Source organism: Bos mutus, chromosome 5, assembly GCF_027580195.1.
Source record: "Bos mutus isolate GX-2022 chromosome 5, NWIPB_WYAK_1.1, whole genome shotgun sequence".
Classification (NCBI taxonomy): Eukaryota; Metazoa; Chordata; class Mammalia; order Artiodactyla; family Bovidae; genus Bos; species Bos mutus.
In genome coordinates this window covers 92,312,673-92,329,180 of record NC_091621.1, presented here as the reverse complement: position 1 = coordinate 92,329,180, position 16,508 = coordinate 92,312,673, and the positions used below count along the sequence as shown (strand labels likewise).

General features: G+C 41.1%; 1 protein-coding gene across 1 annotated transcript in view; it reads right to left on the bottom strand.

The window, feature by feature from the left end:
• Positions 1–16,508, bottom strand: part of BMAL2 (basic helix-loop-helix ARNT like 2) — a 99,889-nt gene that overhangs the window by 20,370 nt on the left and 63,011 nt on the right. Inside the window, exons 8-10 of the mRNA XM_070370055.1 lie at positions 4,534–4,774; positions 3,960–4,066; positions 3,652–3,802 (exon numbers count right to left, since the gene is read on the bottom strand). Of these exons, the coding sequence (XP_070226156.1) occupies positions 3,652–3,802; positions 3,960–4,066; positions 4,534–4,774 (499 nt within the window). The remainder of the gene's footprint in view (positions 1–3,651; positions 3,803–3,959; positions 4,067–4,533; positions 4,775–16,508) is intronic.

Genomic DNA, 16,508 nt, shown 5'->3' with positions numbered 1-16,508 from the left:
TAAGAAGGCAAGAATTGTTGGGATGAGTAATAGAATTATCAGGATGGGTAATTAGTACTTACTGCAGGTACTAAGAATTGGAGGGGCTATTTAAAAAAAACTAAATATTTTAGATAAGGAAATAGAATTGGATTGATAAAACCTTATAGCAATTTCAAATAGAACATAGAAAAATAATCCTTGGAATGGGGCCATGCTAGCATATTGAGCATATCAAGAAAAGCTGGCTCTTTCTTTAGGCTGACATAGCCATAGATCAGGGCTTGGAAGGCAGTGAATGGTCTGGATTTCTGCTTATCCCTCAGCCAAATATTTTTACACAAGTATATGTGGTCCCAAAGTTTAGAAGACGGACATGAGAAAATGATGTGGAGGCCAAAATGACTTATAGCAATTATGTGCTTGTGTGTTTAGTTGCTCAGTTGTGTCCGACCAGAGTCTTTGCGACCCCATGGACTGTAGCCTGTCAGGCTCCTCTGTCCATGGGGATTCTCTAGACAAGAATACTGGACTGGGTTGCCATGCCCTCCTTGAGGGGATCTTCCTAAGCCAGGGATCGAACCCAGGTCTGCCACATTGCAGGTGGATTCTTTACTGTCTGAGCCACTAGTGAAGCCTTCTTACAATTATAAACAGTTTAAAGCCACATCCACAGTGTTTTCTGGAAGGACAAAAGAAGGTCATGAAGGGTAGGAAAAAACTGCCTGAATAAATGCATCTACTGCCACATTTTATATCAAGCCAAAAGGAACTTGTTACAAAAGGGCAAACTTTTAGCTTAATTCTGAGAACTAATGCCAATGAGCAGTGAATGAATTACTCAAAATATATACTCAAGTTACAAAGCCAGGGGATCATATGTGTTTTTTTTTTTAATTGAAGTATAGTTGATTTACAATGATTCATGTGTATAGCAAAGTGATTACACACACATATATATTTTCTTTTTCAGTTTCTTTTCCATTATATCATAGATTATTAAAAGATACTGAATATAGTTCTCCGTGATATAGTAGGTCCTTGTTCATCTATTTTATATATAGTAGTTTGTATCTATTAATCATCAATTCCCAATTTATTCCCCCCCTTTCTTCTTTGGCAACTATAAGTTTGTTTTCTATGTGAGTCTCTTTCTGTTGTGTAAGTTCATTTGTGTCATTCTTTAGTTAATTTTTTGGAGGGTAAAAATCTCAACTTTTTATTGAGATATAATTGACATATAACACTAGATCTGATTAGATAGAGTGCCTGATGAACTATGGACTGAGGTTTGTGACATTGTACAGGAGACAGGGATCAAGACCATCCCCATGGAAAAGAAATGCAAAAAAGAAAAATGGCTGTCTGGGGAGGCCTTACAAATAGCCATGAAAAGAAGAGAAGCGAAAAGCAAAGGAGAAAAGGAAAGATATTCCCATTTGAATGCAGAGTTCCAAAGAACAGCAAGAAGAGATAAGAAAGCCTTCCTCAGCCATCAATGCAAAGAAATAGAGGAAAACAATAGAATGGGAAAAACTAGAGATCTCTTCAAGAAAATTAGAGATACCAAGGGAACATTTCATGCAAAGATGGGCTCGATAAAGGACAGTAATGGTATGGACCTAACAGAAGCAGAAGATATTAAGAAGAGGTGGCAAGAATACACAGAAGAACTGTACAAAAAAGATCTTCATGACCAAGATAATCACAATGGTGTGATCACTCACCTAGAGCCAGACATCCTGGAATGTGAAGTCAAGTGGGCCTTAGAAAGCATCACTACGAACAAAGCTAGTGGAGGTGATGGAATTCCAGTTGAGCTATTTCAAATCATGAAAGATGATGCTGTGAAAGTGCTGCACTCAATATGTCAGCAAATTTGGAAAACTCAGCAGTGGTCACAGGACTGGAAAAGGTCAGTTTCATCCCAGTCCCAAAGAAAGGCAATGCCAAAGAATGCTCAAACTACCACACAATTGCACTCATCTCACACGCTAGTAAAGTAATGCTCAAAATTCTCCAAGCCAGGCTTCAGTAATACGTGAACCATGAACTTCCTGATGTTCAAGCTGGTTTTAGAAAAGGCAGAGGAACCAGAGATCAAATTCCCAACATCCGCTGCATCATGGAAAAAGCAAGAGAGTTCCAGAAAAACATCTATTTCTGCTTTATGGACTATGCCAAAGCCTTTGACTGTGTGGATCACAATAAACTGTGGAAAATTCTGAAAGAGATGGGAATACCAGACCACCTGACCTGCCTCTTGAGAAACCTATATGCAGGTCAGGAAGCGACAGTTAGAACTGGACATGGAACAAGAGACTGGTTCCAAATAGGAAAAGGAGTACATCAAGGCTGTATATTGTCACCCTGCTTATTTAACTTGCAGAGAAACTCTGGGCTGGAAGAAGCACAAACTGGAATCAAGATTGCGGGGAGAAATATCAATAACCTCAGATATGCAGATGACACCACCCTTATGGCAGAAAGTGAAGAGGAACTAAAATGCCTCTTGATGAAAGTGAAAGAGGAGAGTGAAAAAGTTGGCTTAAAGCTCAACATTCAGAAAACTAAGATCATGGCATCTGGTCCCATCACTTCATAGGAAATAGATGGGGAAACAGTGGAAACAGTGTCAGACTTTATTTTTTTGGGCTCCAAAATCACTGCAGATGGTGATTGCAGCCATGAAATTAAAAGACACTTACTCCTTGGAAGGAAAGTTATGACCAACCTAGATAGCATATTCAAAAGCAGAGACATTACTTTGCCAACAAAGGTCCGTCTAGTCAAGGCTCTGGTTTTTCCATTAGTCATGTATGGATATGAGAGTTGTACTGTGAAGAAAGCTGAGTGCCGAAGAATTGATGCTTTTGAACTGTGGTGTTGGAGAAGACTCTTGAGAGTCCCTTGGACTGCAAGGAGATCCAACCAGACCATTTTAAAGGAGATCAGTCCTGGGTGTTCTTTGGAAGGACTTATGCTAGAGCTGAAACTCCAGTACTTTGGCCACCTCATACGAAGAGTTGACTCATTGGAAAAGACCCTGATGCTGGGAGGGATTGGGGGCAGGAGGAGAAGGGGACAACAGAGGATGAGATGGCTGGATGGCATCACCGACTCGATGGATTGTGAGTTTGAGTGAACTCCGGGAGTTGGTGATTAACAGGGAGGCCTGGCGTGCTGCAATTCACGGGGTCGCAAAGAGTCGGACACGACTGAGTGACTGAACTGAACATTGTATTAGTTTCAGGTGTACAAGATAATGATTTAATATTTGCATATATTGAAAATGTTCACCACAAAAGTCTAATAACACCTGTCATTACACATAGTTATAATTTTTATCCTTGTGATGAGAACTGTTTAAAAAAATTAATTTTGAATTGGAGTATAATTGCTTTACTATGTTTAGTTTCTACTATATTTATAATTTTTTAAGATTCTATTAATATATGTAAGTGATATCATGTATTTGTCTTTCTCTGTCTGACTTACTTCTCTTAGTAGGATAATCTCTAGGTCTACTCATGTTGCTGCAAATGGCATTACCTCAAGTTATAAAGACAGAGAATCAAATAGTTTTAATGATTTAGCAAGATGAAAAGAGGGAAACAAAGATACTTATTTGAAATTAATAAAAAGGTCTTAACAACATAAAGTATTACTTACAAAACTACAGTGTTGACAGACACAATATATTCCAGTTCTTTGGTCCAAGGATTTGTGAAACTAAACCACTGGCTTTTTAAAGTTACAAAAGACCCATCTTTCGCTCTGAATTTGTATGAATCTGTAAATATTTTCTCTTTACTCTGTAGAACTTAATAAGAAAAGATAATAATCAGCATAACAGTTTACCACTGTATAAATCAGTCCTTTAAGGATTAACTCAAGGTTCAGATTTCACAGGAATGAAAAATTAAGAGTTGAAACTATAATTAGAAAAGTACTAAAAGGCAACCCCACTCAAGGCATACCTGCTTTGTGCTTGTCAGTCAAATTACTATGGTCATCCTGATGAAAATATTCATAACAAGAAGTTCCCAAGAGTTCCTGAGGCAGATATCCTAAAATTGCTGTTGCCCTAGTTTTAAAATTAAAAGTAAAGTTCAGAATTTGTGAATGTATCCCCTTCTGGAAGATTGTTTTTCCATACATGATCAGGACAGTAGAGAAGTGGACCAGGAGATGACTAACCCTTAGCTTCACTGGGCTCCCTTTGGCTGCCCTTGACCCACATTAGAGTTGCAAAGCAGAATGGACAGCCAGGCACCAGGCTGTTCCTGAGGCCACCTATCTAATCCACGGTATGCTGTTCTCACCATGCGCCAATAAAAGTGTGGCCATAGGCCATGAAGTTTCTGCACCACTGGCTAAGAAATATTTCAAGTGTACAATTTGGTTATAGATGTATCCATATCCTTATTTCATTTAAGCTTTATTCCCATTCTAAAGCTTAAAAAAAAAAATCCAGCTGTACTACTAAGCCACATCTTTAGTAGCCTTAAATATCCCATTGAACTCTAATCAGTATGGCAAAAAAATGTTTACCTTTGATCAACGTAGACAAATTTTCCGTTAACTGCAAAACGGGTAATAAACTCAGTTGGTTTCACTTTAATCTCGCCACTGTTCTGTGGGACAATATGTGGACGTAGTCTTCCAACGGCAACAAGGCAGGTGAAATTACTCCTGTCTTTCTTATTGTCCCTTTCTTCTTCCATTCCAGCAATATTTGGAGGCCAGCTTCTCAAATAACCAGTGCAGTGGACAGTACAGAATTTTCTGTGATCTAATTCAAAGGTTTTTAAAAAAGAGCATTTGTCAACTATATCGCAATAAAACTAAAAAAAGATAAAAAATTTAAAAGCATTTCAATCATTATGAATAAATTCATTACACTGACATTTATATTAGTTATAATTCTGCTATGAAATAGCCTTTATGCTAAATATGAAAAGGGAATAGGTTGGCATTAAAAAGAAAGCATCAATCATGTTTACTTAACAACTTGATTCCTAATGGGTTATTTTTCTCAAGAACTAAATTATATGTCCTACATCAAAAGGATTGTTTTAATCTCAGTTTAAACAGATCCATACCTATTTCATTATTTCCAAGTTAATTTTTTAAATTACAGTAATTTATATGTTAAAAACTGTTAAACTTCATACCCCCTTGCTCTTTGCTACAGAAGTATTATTTTCAGCTTATTTAAATTTTGGTATATTATAATTTATATTCATAAATTTAAAGGACACATGGATATATTCTTAAATTTCTTAAGTTAGCATTTTAATGGCTAATAGATACATATTATAGAAACATTTCAGGGATCATTCAGAGAAATTTATCATAAAATGTATAAAAATAAAACTTGACTAAATTAAAAAAAAATCTTAAGCAATTAAGTCATAAGAAAACACTCACCAAACAGATTCAACCAGGAAAATTAAAAATTGGAAATAATCCATATGTGAAAATATCAGGAAATGCTTAAGAAAACAATAACAGTATAAAAGATAGGCAGTATACAGATTATGCAATCTACAAAAAATTAACTTAAAGGTAAAAAAGAGGGGAGAAAAAAAACAGTTGTTTGTGATAAGATTTAGGAAAGACCAGAATAGTCACTGTTGTAAGTTGGCACTTTTTGCTCAGACTGTTATTACAAATCTTTAAAAAAATTTTTTTGATGGAAGGTGATATGGGCTGTCTTATTAAATAGCAACTAATAGTAATAGTGAAGGTGTAAAGAACACTTTAGGTGCCATGCTGTAAGTTCTCGGTATAATTCATTTAATCTTCTTAATTAAAAGATGCTTGCTCCTTCCAAGAAAAGCTATGACAACCTAGACAGCATATTAAAAAGCAGAGACATCACTTTACAAACAAAGGTCCATTTAGCCAAAGCTATGTTTTTTAAGTAGTCATGTATGGATATGAGAGTTGGACCATAAAGAAGGCTGAGCACCAAAGAATTGATGCTTTCAAACTGTGGTGCTGAAGACTCTAGGGAGTCCCTTGGACAGCAACGAGATCTAACCAGTCAATCCTAAAGGAAATCAACCTTGAATATTCACTGGAAGGACTGATGCTGAAGCTGAAGTTTCAATACTTTGGCTACCTGATGTGACGAGCCAACTCATTGAAAAAGATGCTGATGCTGGGAAAGATTGAGGGCAGGAAGAGAAGTGGGTGACAGAGAATGAGATGGTTGCCTGGCATCACTGACTCAATGCACATGAGTCTGATCAAACTCTGGGAGATAGTGAAGGACAGGGAAGCCTGGAGTGCCTCAGTCCATAGGCTTGCAAAGAGTTGGACTTGACTGAGTGGCTGAACAACAAAAACAATAGTTCTATGAGAGGTTCTAATACTATCCCACCATCTTAGGAAACTGAGAGTTACTGCCAAGGTTACAGCAGGGAAGGGTGGAGCTTGGGGTTTACATTCAGACAGACTGCCTCCAAAACTCCCTATGAACCACTGTTCTGGTGCTATTTGATGGGTGTGAGTGCTGTCACAGCAGGTATTCAAACAGGAGCCTGGGTGATGGAGAGGGAGGGGTATAAAAAAGTGTTCCAATAGGGAACAGCCAGTGCAAACAGAGTCAAGAGTGAGCAGTCAGAAGTGGCTGGGGCACCTCTGTCATGGGAAGTGTCTGGAGAATAAAGCAGGGAACACACAGTTTAGCTCTTGGAAGCCCTGCACAGTGTTAGTTGCTCAGTCATGTCTGACTTTTTGTGGTTCTGTGGTCTGAAGCCCTCCAGGTTCCTCTGTCCATGGAATTCTCCAGGCAAGAACACTAGAGTGGGTAGCCACCTATTCCCTTCTCCAGGGGTTCTTCCTGACCCAGGGATGGAACCCAGGTCTCCTGCATTGCAGGCAGAGTATTTCCCATCTGAGCCAAAGGACCTTGTATTCAACACTTAACAGACATCAACACTCTCCATGACCCACAGATGCCTTAAATTACAAGTTGTTATCTCTTTCAACCCCAAACCAAGTCTTGATCACTTCTTTCCTATCCTGCTTTATGGCACCATAATTAACCCAGGTAGTTAAATAAAAAATCTGGGCTCCTTCCTTTACCTCACCCAATATCCAAGATACCTTAAAGGAATTAAAAATTAGCATAAATACAAGGTTTTCATTTATACTAACAAAACTAAATCACAGTCAAAAATAAAAAGGCTGGGGTTTCCCCAGCAGTTCACTGGTGAAGACTCTACCTTCCAATGCTGGGAGCACAGGTTTGATCCCTGGTCAGGAAACTAAGATCCCACATGCCATGCAGTGCAGCCAAGAATTTGAAAAATAAAATAAAAAGTAAAAAGGCTTACGCCTGTGACAACATGGGTGGACCCTGAGTGTATCACGCTGAGTCGGACGGAGAAAGACAAACACCGTATAATTTCACTCATATTTGGTTATGGAAACAAAAGACAAAATAAATGTACAAACCAAATCAACCAAAAACACATAAAGAGAACAGAGCAGTAGTTACCAGAGGGGAAGGGGAGGAGGGGAGGACAAAGTGAGTAAAGGCAAATCAATTGTATGGTGAAGGATGAAACTAAATCTTAGTGGTGAGCACACAGTAATGTACACAGAACTAAAAATACAATGTTGTACACATGAAGCTTACATAATGTTATAAACCAAAGTTACCTCAATACAGAAAAAAAAAATATTTTTTTAAAGCTTAGGGACTTCCCTGGTGGTCCAGTGGATAAGATTCAGTGCTCCCAATAGGGGAGGCCTGGGTTCAGTTCCTGTTCAGGGAACTAGATCCCACATGCTACAAGCAACTAACCCCTGGTGCAGCCAAATAAATAAATAAATATGAAAAAGGAAAAGGCTTATACACTGAGTTAGACATTTCTTATTTCTTGCAAATTTACAAAAGATACTAACTAAAAATATTCTGCGTGCATATGCGCTAAGTCGTGTCTGACTCTTTGTGACCCCATGAACTTGGGCCTGCCAGGCTTGTCTGCCCATGGGATTTTCCAGGCAAGAATACTGGATTGGGTTGCCATTTCCTATTCCAGGCTCAACTGAAAATACAGATTGGAAAGTTTTATATTAATGTATGGAATCTCATCCTATAGAACGTAGCCTTTGACTTCAGTTCTCTAACAATAGGGTTACCAACAATTTCTAACTTACCCTGTTCTTCAGTTCCCACCTTGAACATTCATTCAGTTGGCAGATTTCTAGTTGGGATTGCTAATTCCATCTGCTGATGGAATTTGATCCATTTGATCAATTATCTAAAGTTTTTTAAAAAATCCCATTAAAAAACACTTTTATCCCCCAAATTCTTTAGACTTTTACCTAAATATTGGGATCATGGGCCTCAATCATTACCAAACTAATTATTTACATTAGCTCCACAAGGTAGATTCATATGCAATCTACTCCATGATTAAAAAAAAAAAAAATCCAAGCACTGATATAACCCACAGGACAGCTTTTCAAAATCCTTTCAAAAGGACTCAAACTTTATGAATGTTTTCTTCCACAAGTTGCAGGCTGGGTCTCTCAACTTGATATCTTGCTGGCTTAGTTTGAATTCTCACAGAAGCTGATCCTGAGACAAGGATTCAAGTACAAGAAGTATGTTTGGGAGGTGCTCCTAGGGAGCTCTGTCAGGAAGTAAGACAGAGAAGACAAAGAAACTAATAATAGATCCATTTTCCAACATGTTGCCACTATGAGAAAACTGAAGCTTAATCTATTGGGGCATTCTGGGAGAAAGTTCAGTTCAGTCGCTTAGTCGTGTCCGATTCTTTGTGACCCCATGAACCGCAACATGCCAGGCCTCCCTGTCTATCACCAACTCCCAGAGTCCACCCAAACCCATGTCCATTGAGTCGGTGATGCCATCCAACCATCTCATCCTCTGTCATCACCTTCTCCTCCTGCCCTGTATCTTTCCCAGCATCAGGGTCTTTTCAAATAAGTCAGCTCTTCGCATCAGGTGGCCAAAGTACTGGAGTTTCAGCTTCAACATCAGTCCTTCCAATGAACACCCAGGAGTGATCTCCTTTAGGATGGACTGGTTGGATCTCCTTTCAGTCCAAGGGACTCTCAAGAGTCTTCTCCAACACCACAGTTCAAAAGCATCAATTCTTCGGCGCTCAGTTTTCTTCACAGTCCAACTCTCACATCCATACATGACCACTGGAAAAACCATAGCCTTGACTAGACAGATCTTTGTTGGCAAAGTAATGTCTCTGCTTTTTAATATGCTGTCTAGGTTGGTCATAACTTTCCTTCCAAGGAGTAAGCGTCTTTTTATTTCATGGCTGCAATTACTATCTAGGAGAAAAATGGAGAACAAAAACCTCAGAGTTATGTGGCCTGAAGTGCCTCAAGGAATAGGAGAGTAAGGATATTGAGAGTTAACTTAGGCAGGTTGATAAGGAGTCCAAGCCTAAGGGCCCCTTCAAGGAGGAGGTAAACATACTTTTCTACATTCTTTTGCCTTAGACAAGATATTGTTCATAGGCAGCAATATCTCTTGTTCAAGGACTTTTTTATTTTTTGAGTTTTGGATGTATGTTATGGGAGAAGGTCTGGGTAAAAACTTCCATAGCCTTGAGCTCTGGGTTAGCCTGTTCCTTCTGGCTAATCTCTTGCTGATGTCATTCCAGGATGTATGTTATGGCAAAGGGTCTGGGCAAAATTCTCACAGCCTTGAGGTATTTTTTTATCTATTCTCAGCAGCTACTTGAGAAGTATATAAGGCCCCACTTAAATTAGTGAGGCGGGTACTCTCCTACCCCTTTCTGATGTCTATCAGATGTCACAAGTTTTTTTTTTGTTTTTTTTTTGTCACTTTCACTTTAAATAAAATCTACACAAAGCTCTGAGTGACTGAGACTGTCTTTGGTCCTGAAGTTAAATCTCTTTCAGAGACCATGAATCTGGTGGCACCCTTAACTGTTCATCACTAAGATATCAGTGTTTATATATCAGCTGCCCTCAGTCAGTGGAGCGGGGATGCTCCCAGGCAGAACCCCACCAGGAGTGGAAGCCCTCCTCTTGCTGATACAGGCAGAACTGTCTCTGAGGACCAGAGAAAGAGGTCAAGTAGAGAGTCACGAGTGTTGGACAGTGGAAGCCAAGTGGCATGAGAGGATGTTGTGGGGTTCTGATAACTGCCACACTTGCAGAAGAAGCCAATGGATTACTGATATTCTTACCAAGATAAATTTAAGGAGTATCTAAGCTATTTGGTAACAATCATTCATCCCTAGCAGCCTTTGATTTCACAAGTGGAGGTACATGAGCAATCTTATCCTTGTCTTAAAAGCTTTTTCGAAGTTTGCATGGCATTCATGTTACAATTAGGGTTGAAATAAGGTTTTAAATGCCAATCATGTTTTTTTAAAAGACTTTTTATTATGGAAAATCTCAAATATCCACAAAATCAGAGAGAACAGTCACTCAAGTGACTCATGGCCAATCTTGCCTTTCCATAAACCTTAAATTCATTTTCAATTAGCCTAAAATGGGCTGCTTTCCAGTCTCTCTTTTTTTTAAATTTAAATATAATGAAGGCAAAAACTCAAAAAATATAATGAGACAAAAAATAAGTGATTGCCAGAGGTAGTTTGGGGGAGAAATGAATAGACAGAGCAGAGAGAATTTTTACAGCAGTGAAATACTCTGTATGGTATTACAAAGATGACCAAGATTGAACCCTAAGGTAAAGTAATGGGCTTCAGGTGACTATGATGTGTAAACGTACCATATATATATATATATGGCATATAGATATATGCCATATATACAACAGCATTCTGGGTGGAAGATTCAGTTGATAATGAAGGAAGCTATACATGTGTGGGGACAGGGATATATGGGAAACCTCTGTACCTCCCTCTCTGTTGTGTTCTAAACCTCAGTTAGTTCAATGCAGATCAGTCGCTCAGTCATGTCTGACTCTTTGCGACCCCATGAATCGCAGCACACCAGGCCTCCCTGTCCATCACCAACTCCCGGAGTTCACTCAGACTCACGTCCATCGAGTCAGTGATGCCATCCAGCCATCTCATCCTCTGTTGTCCCCTTCTCCTCCTGCCCCCAATCCCTCCCAGCATCAGAGTCTTTTCCAATGAGTCAACTCTTCGCATGAGGTGGCCAAAGTACTGGAGTTTCAGCTTTAGCATCATTCCTTTCAAAGAAATCCCAGGGCTGATCTCCTTCAGAATGGACTGGTTGGATCTCCTTGCAGTCCAAGGGACTCTCAAGAGTCTTCTCCAACACCATAGTTCAAAAGCATCAATTCTTTGGCGCTCAGCCTTCTTCACAGTCCAACTCTCACATCCATACATGACCACAGGAAAAACCATAGCCTTGACTAGATAGAGCTTTGTTGGCAAAGTAATGTCTCTGCTTTTGAATGTGCTATCTAGGTTGGTCATAACTTTCCCTCCAAGGAGTAAGCGTCTTTTAATTTCATGGCTGTAGTTACCATCTGTGGCCCAAAAAAATAAAGTCTGACACTGTTCCCACTGTTTCCCCATCTATTTCCCATGAAGTGATGGGACCAGATGCCATGATCTTCGTTTTCTGAATGTTAAGCTTTAAGCCAACTTTTTCACTCTCCACTTTCACTTTCATCAAGAGGCTTTTTAGTTCCTCTTCACTTTCTGCCATAAGGGTGGTGTCATCTGCATATCTGAGGTTACTGATTGTTGAAAATAAAGCTATGGGCCTTGCTTACTGAAGCTTGGTCTCCCCATGTCATTCTTTCTCTCAACCTCTGGCTGAGTTTCCATCTGGAGCACGGAGGTCCTCTGCGACCACTTATTTGCCTGGGCTTCTAAGACCCACTTGAGAAGGTGCCTAAGGTGGGGCACCTTCCGCTATTCGAGAGGGCGCCTGCGGCCTCCGTGGTCAGAGCTAACCTGATGTCACAGGTTATATTGACTTTCCGCGTAAACCAAGCTACTCAGCCTCTCTTCTCCACTGAATTTTCCTACTGAGCTACCCTCATTCTATTACTCTTTATATCTTTGATTAATATTTAATTAAAGCCAGTGGAAGAAGGGGACGACAGAGGATGAGATGGCTGGATGGCATCACTGACTCGATGGACGTGAGTCTGGGTGAACTCCGGGAGTTGGTGATGGACAGGGAGGCCTGGCGTGCTGCAATTCATGGGGTCGCAAGGAGTCGGACACAACTGAGCAACTGAACTGAACTGAACTGAAAGCCAGTGTAATTGCCGACGCCGTCTCCCCTTCAAACTCCCTGGATCAGCCAGGGCTGGACCTCGGCAACTGATATTTCTCCCGGCAATCTTGATTCCAGCTTGTTTCTTCCAGCCCAGCGTTTCTCACGATGTACTCTGCATATAAGTTAAATAAGCAGGGTGACAATATACAGCCTTTACGGACTCCTTTTCCTATTTGGAACCAGTCTGTTGTAACCTCAATCTGCTCTAAAAAAGTAATTTTAAACAATAATTAAAAAATTTAACTGTAACTGACGTGTCATGGTAAAAGGGAAGAAGAACACCTTTGCTAACTATAGGCTTTTCTCAATAATAGGGAGTGGTCTTAAAACACAGTGAATTCCATTGGCTAATTATCATTGGAAAAAACAATTTAGTAGCAACTCTACACAAAATTGAAGGCAAAACGAGAAGAGGGAGGCAGAGAATGAGATTGTTAGATGGTTATCACCAACTCATTGGGTGTGAATTTGAGCAAACTCCAGGAGATAGTGAAGGACAGGGAAGCCTGGAGTGCTGCAGTCCACGGGGTCACAAAGAGTTAGATGTGACTTCAAGACTGGACGACAGCTATGTAAAATCTAATCATTTCACTTGGCAGACATTCCCTTTGGTTAAAGTAGAGTACAAAAGTGTCTCACGAGTGGGACACCATCTGTGCGGCCAGTCAGGGTTACACTCTGCAGTTGCCTCCTCCTGACCCAGGCAACTGTCTGTACACCTATCTCCATATAGTCTCCCCAACTTTCAACTCTTCTACAGGTGAGGCAGAGCCTCGCCATCAGAATAAGACATATGTTTTATCACCTTAGTCGTTCAGTCATGTCTAACTCATTGTGACCCCATGGATTATAGCCTGCCAGGCTCCTCAGTCCATGGAATTTTCCAGGCAAGATATTAGAGTGGGTTGCCATTCCCTTCTCCAGTGGATTTTCCCACCCCAGGTATCGAACCTGGATCTCCAGCAATTCAGGCAGATTCTTTATCATCTGAGCCACCAGGGAAGCCCTGAGGAAGAGCCCATCTAATGGTTAACATGCCCTTACTGTTCCTGAGGCCAAACAGGGCTCATGCCTTTGGCACAGAGCTCTGGAGTGTTAAGTGAAATACTTGGTCAGGCACTTGAGCAGATTAAAAAGTCCTTTATGAAAAGGTGTTTGACTCTGACTGCAGGCTTCTGTGTGGCCTAGCCTGGCAGGGGAATGAACGTCCATGTGTGGGCAGGGAGACATTCCTAGAGCAGGAGCCAAGCCCCTGGCTGTGTGTCTGCTGCAGAAATCATCTAGAATGGACCTCTTTCATTAACAACCTTTGGCATCTAGGAAGCTACTCCAGTTGGTAGCATGGCACAGTGGAAAGAACACAGATTTTAAGGCCGGATTCCTGATTCTGTCCCCTTCTGTGTGATTTCCAACAAGTTACAGAATCTTTTCAGGCTTCAGATTTTCTCATTTGCAAGACTGGGATGGTTTGCACAGGACTGTTATGGAAATGAAAGTAGGTTTCATATGCAAAGTGTTTGGCATACAGATTTTAAATAATTACTGATTCTCGCTCTTTGATTTTCCTTCTCTTCTTTCTGAGCCACAAATAACAGCTTACATTTATTGAGTGCTGTCTAGGAACCAAACACTGCCTTCAGTTCAGTTCAGTTCAGTCGCTCAGTCGTGTCCGACTCTTTGCGACCCCATGAATCGCAGCACGCCAGGCCTCCCTGTCCATCACCAACTCCCAGAGTTCACTCAGACTCACGTCCATCGAGTCAGTGATGCCATCCAGCCATCTCATCCTCTGTCGTCCCCTTCTCCTCCTGCCCCCAATCCCTCCCAGCATCAGAGTCTTTTCCAATGAGTCAACTCTTCGCATGAGGTGGCCAAAGTACTGGAGTTTCAGCTTTAGCATCATTCCTTTCAAAGAAATCCCAGGGCTGATCTCCTTCAGAATGGACTGGTTGGATCTCCTTGCAGTCCAAGGGACTCTCAAGAGTCTTCTCCAACACCATAGTTCAAAAGCATCAATTCTTTGGCGCTCAGCCTTCTTCACAGTCCAACTCTCACATCCATACATGACCACTGAATCCTCACCTCACTCCCATGTGGTGCTATTATTCCAGCCATTATATCAGTCTGCTTGGGCTGCCATATAGAAGATCAGAGACTGAGTGGCTGAAATAATAGACATTAATTTTCTCACAGTTCTGGGGGCTAGAGGTCCTGGATCAAAGTGTTGGAAAGTTTGGTTTCTCCCAAGGCCTCCCTCTGGCTTGTAGATGACCTACTGTTTCCTCACATGGCCTCCTCTTTGTGTGTGTACCCCTGGTGTCTCCTCCTCTTCTTATGATGACACCAGCCACATTGGATTAGGCCCCCACTCTTATGATCCTTATGGCAGAAAGTGAAGAGGAACTAAAGAGCCTCTTGATGAAAGTGAAAGGAGAGTGGAAAAGCTGGCCTAAAACTCAACATTCAGAAAATGAAGATCATGGCATCCAGTCCCATCACTTCATGGTAAATAGAGGGGAAGAAAGTAGAAACAGTGGCAGATTTTATTTTCTTGGGCTCCAAAATCACTGTGGACAGTGACTGCAGTCATGAAATTAAAATATGCTTGCTCCTTGGAAGGAAAGCTATGACAGACCTAGACAGCATATTAAAAACCAGAGATATCACTTTTCAGACAAAGGTCCATATAGTCAAGGCTACGGTTTTTCAGTAGTCATGTATGGATGTGAGAGTTGGACCATGAAGAAGGCTGAGTGCCTGAATTGATGCTTTTGAGTTGTGGTGCTGGAGAAGACTCTTGAGAGTCCCTTGGACAGCAAGGAGATCAAACCCGTCAATCCTAAAGGAGATCAACTCTGAATATAAATTGGAAGGATCGATGTGGAAGCTGAAGCTCCAATCCTTTGGCCTGATAGGAAGAGCTGATTCATGGGAAAAGACCCTGATCCTGGGAAAGAATAAGGGTAGCAGGAGAAGATGGTTGGATAGTATCTCCGACTCAATGGATGTGAGTTTGAGCAAACTCCGGGAGATAGTGAAGGACAGGGAAGCCTGGGGTGTTGCAGTCCAGGGAATCAGAAACAGCTGAGCGACTGAATAGCTTATGATCTCTGCTGCTGCTGCTGCTAAGGCACTTCAGCCTGACTCTGTGTGACCCCATAGACGGCAGCCCATCAGGCTCCTCTGTCCCTGGGATTCTCCAGGCAAGAACACTAGAGTGGGTTGCCATTTCCTTCTCCAGGGGCTCTTCCAAATCTAGGGATCCAACCCTCATCTCCTGCATTGGCAGGTGGATTCTTTACTCCTGAGGTACTAGGGAAGCCCTATTGTCAATGACTAACTGTGTATATTCAGTCATGTGCTGTCCTAGAATTTGACAAAAACTGAAATGAAAATTCAAGGTGAAAGATAGGACAAGCCTAGACAAGGCAGAATCCTACCACCGATTTGTGACTTGTAGTTCCATTTTTCAAGATAAATTGTAATATGCCAATTTACTAAACATACATTTATTTTCCGCAAAGCCCAGATTCCTTTGGTTCCCACGGCAGAGCCTTTTCAGAAATACTTACGAGAATTACCATAGAGAAAATGATCCAAGTTGTTTGCTGTCTTGGTCAGCTGGGCCCCCCATAATAAGTACTACAGGCTGAGTGGCTTAAACAACAGACATTTATCTCCTCACAGTTCTGGAACCTGGAGTTCTGAGATCAGGACGGCAGCATAGTTGACTTCTGGCTTGCAGACAGCTATCATCTCACTGTGCGCTCACAGACTACAAATCTTCTGGGCTCCCCTCTTAGAAGGGTGCTAAATATAGCATGAGGGCCCCACCCTCATGACTTCACCTAAATCTAATTATATCTCAAAGGTCCTATCCAAATAATACCACATTGGGCTTCAACATATGAATTTTAGGGACACAATTCCATGTGTGCATGTGTGCTAGGTCACTTCAGTTATGTCTGACTCTTTGCTACCCTATGGACTGTAGCCCACCATGCTCTGCTGTCCATGGGATTCTCCAGGCAAGAATACTGGAGTAGGTTACCATTTCCTGCTCCAGAGGATCTTCCTGACCCAGAGACTGAACCCCCATCTCCTGCATTACTGGCGAATTCTTTACTACTGAGCCACCTGAGAAGCCCAGAGAATGGTTCTCAAAAAGAATAGACAGGTTGAAAATTAACCTTGTGGGACTGCAAGGTTTAGAAGCAAAGAGTAAAATTCTAGGCCAGGGGGTAAGACCCAGTTTTACAGAAGTTAAA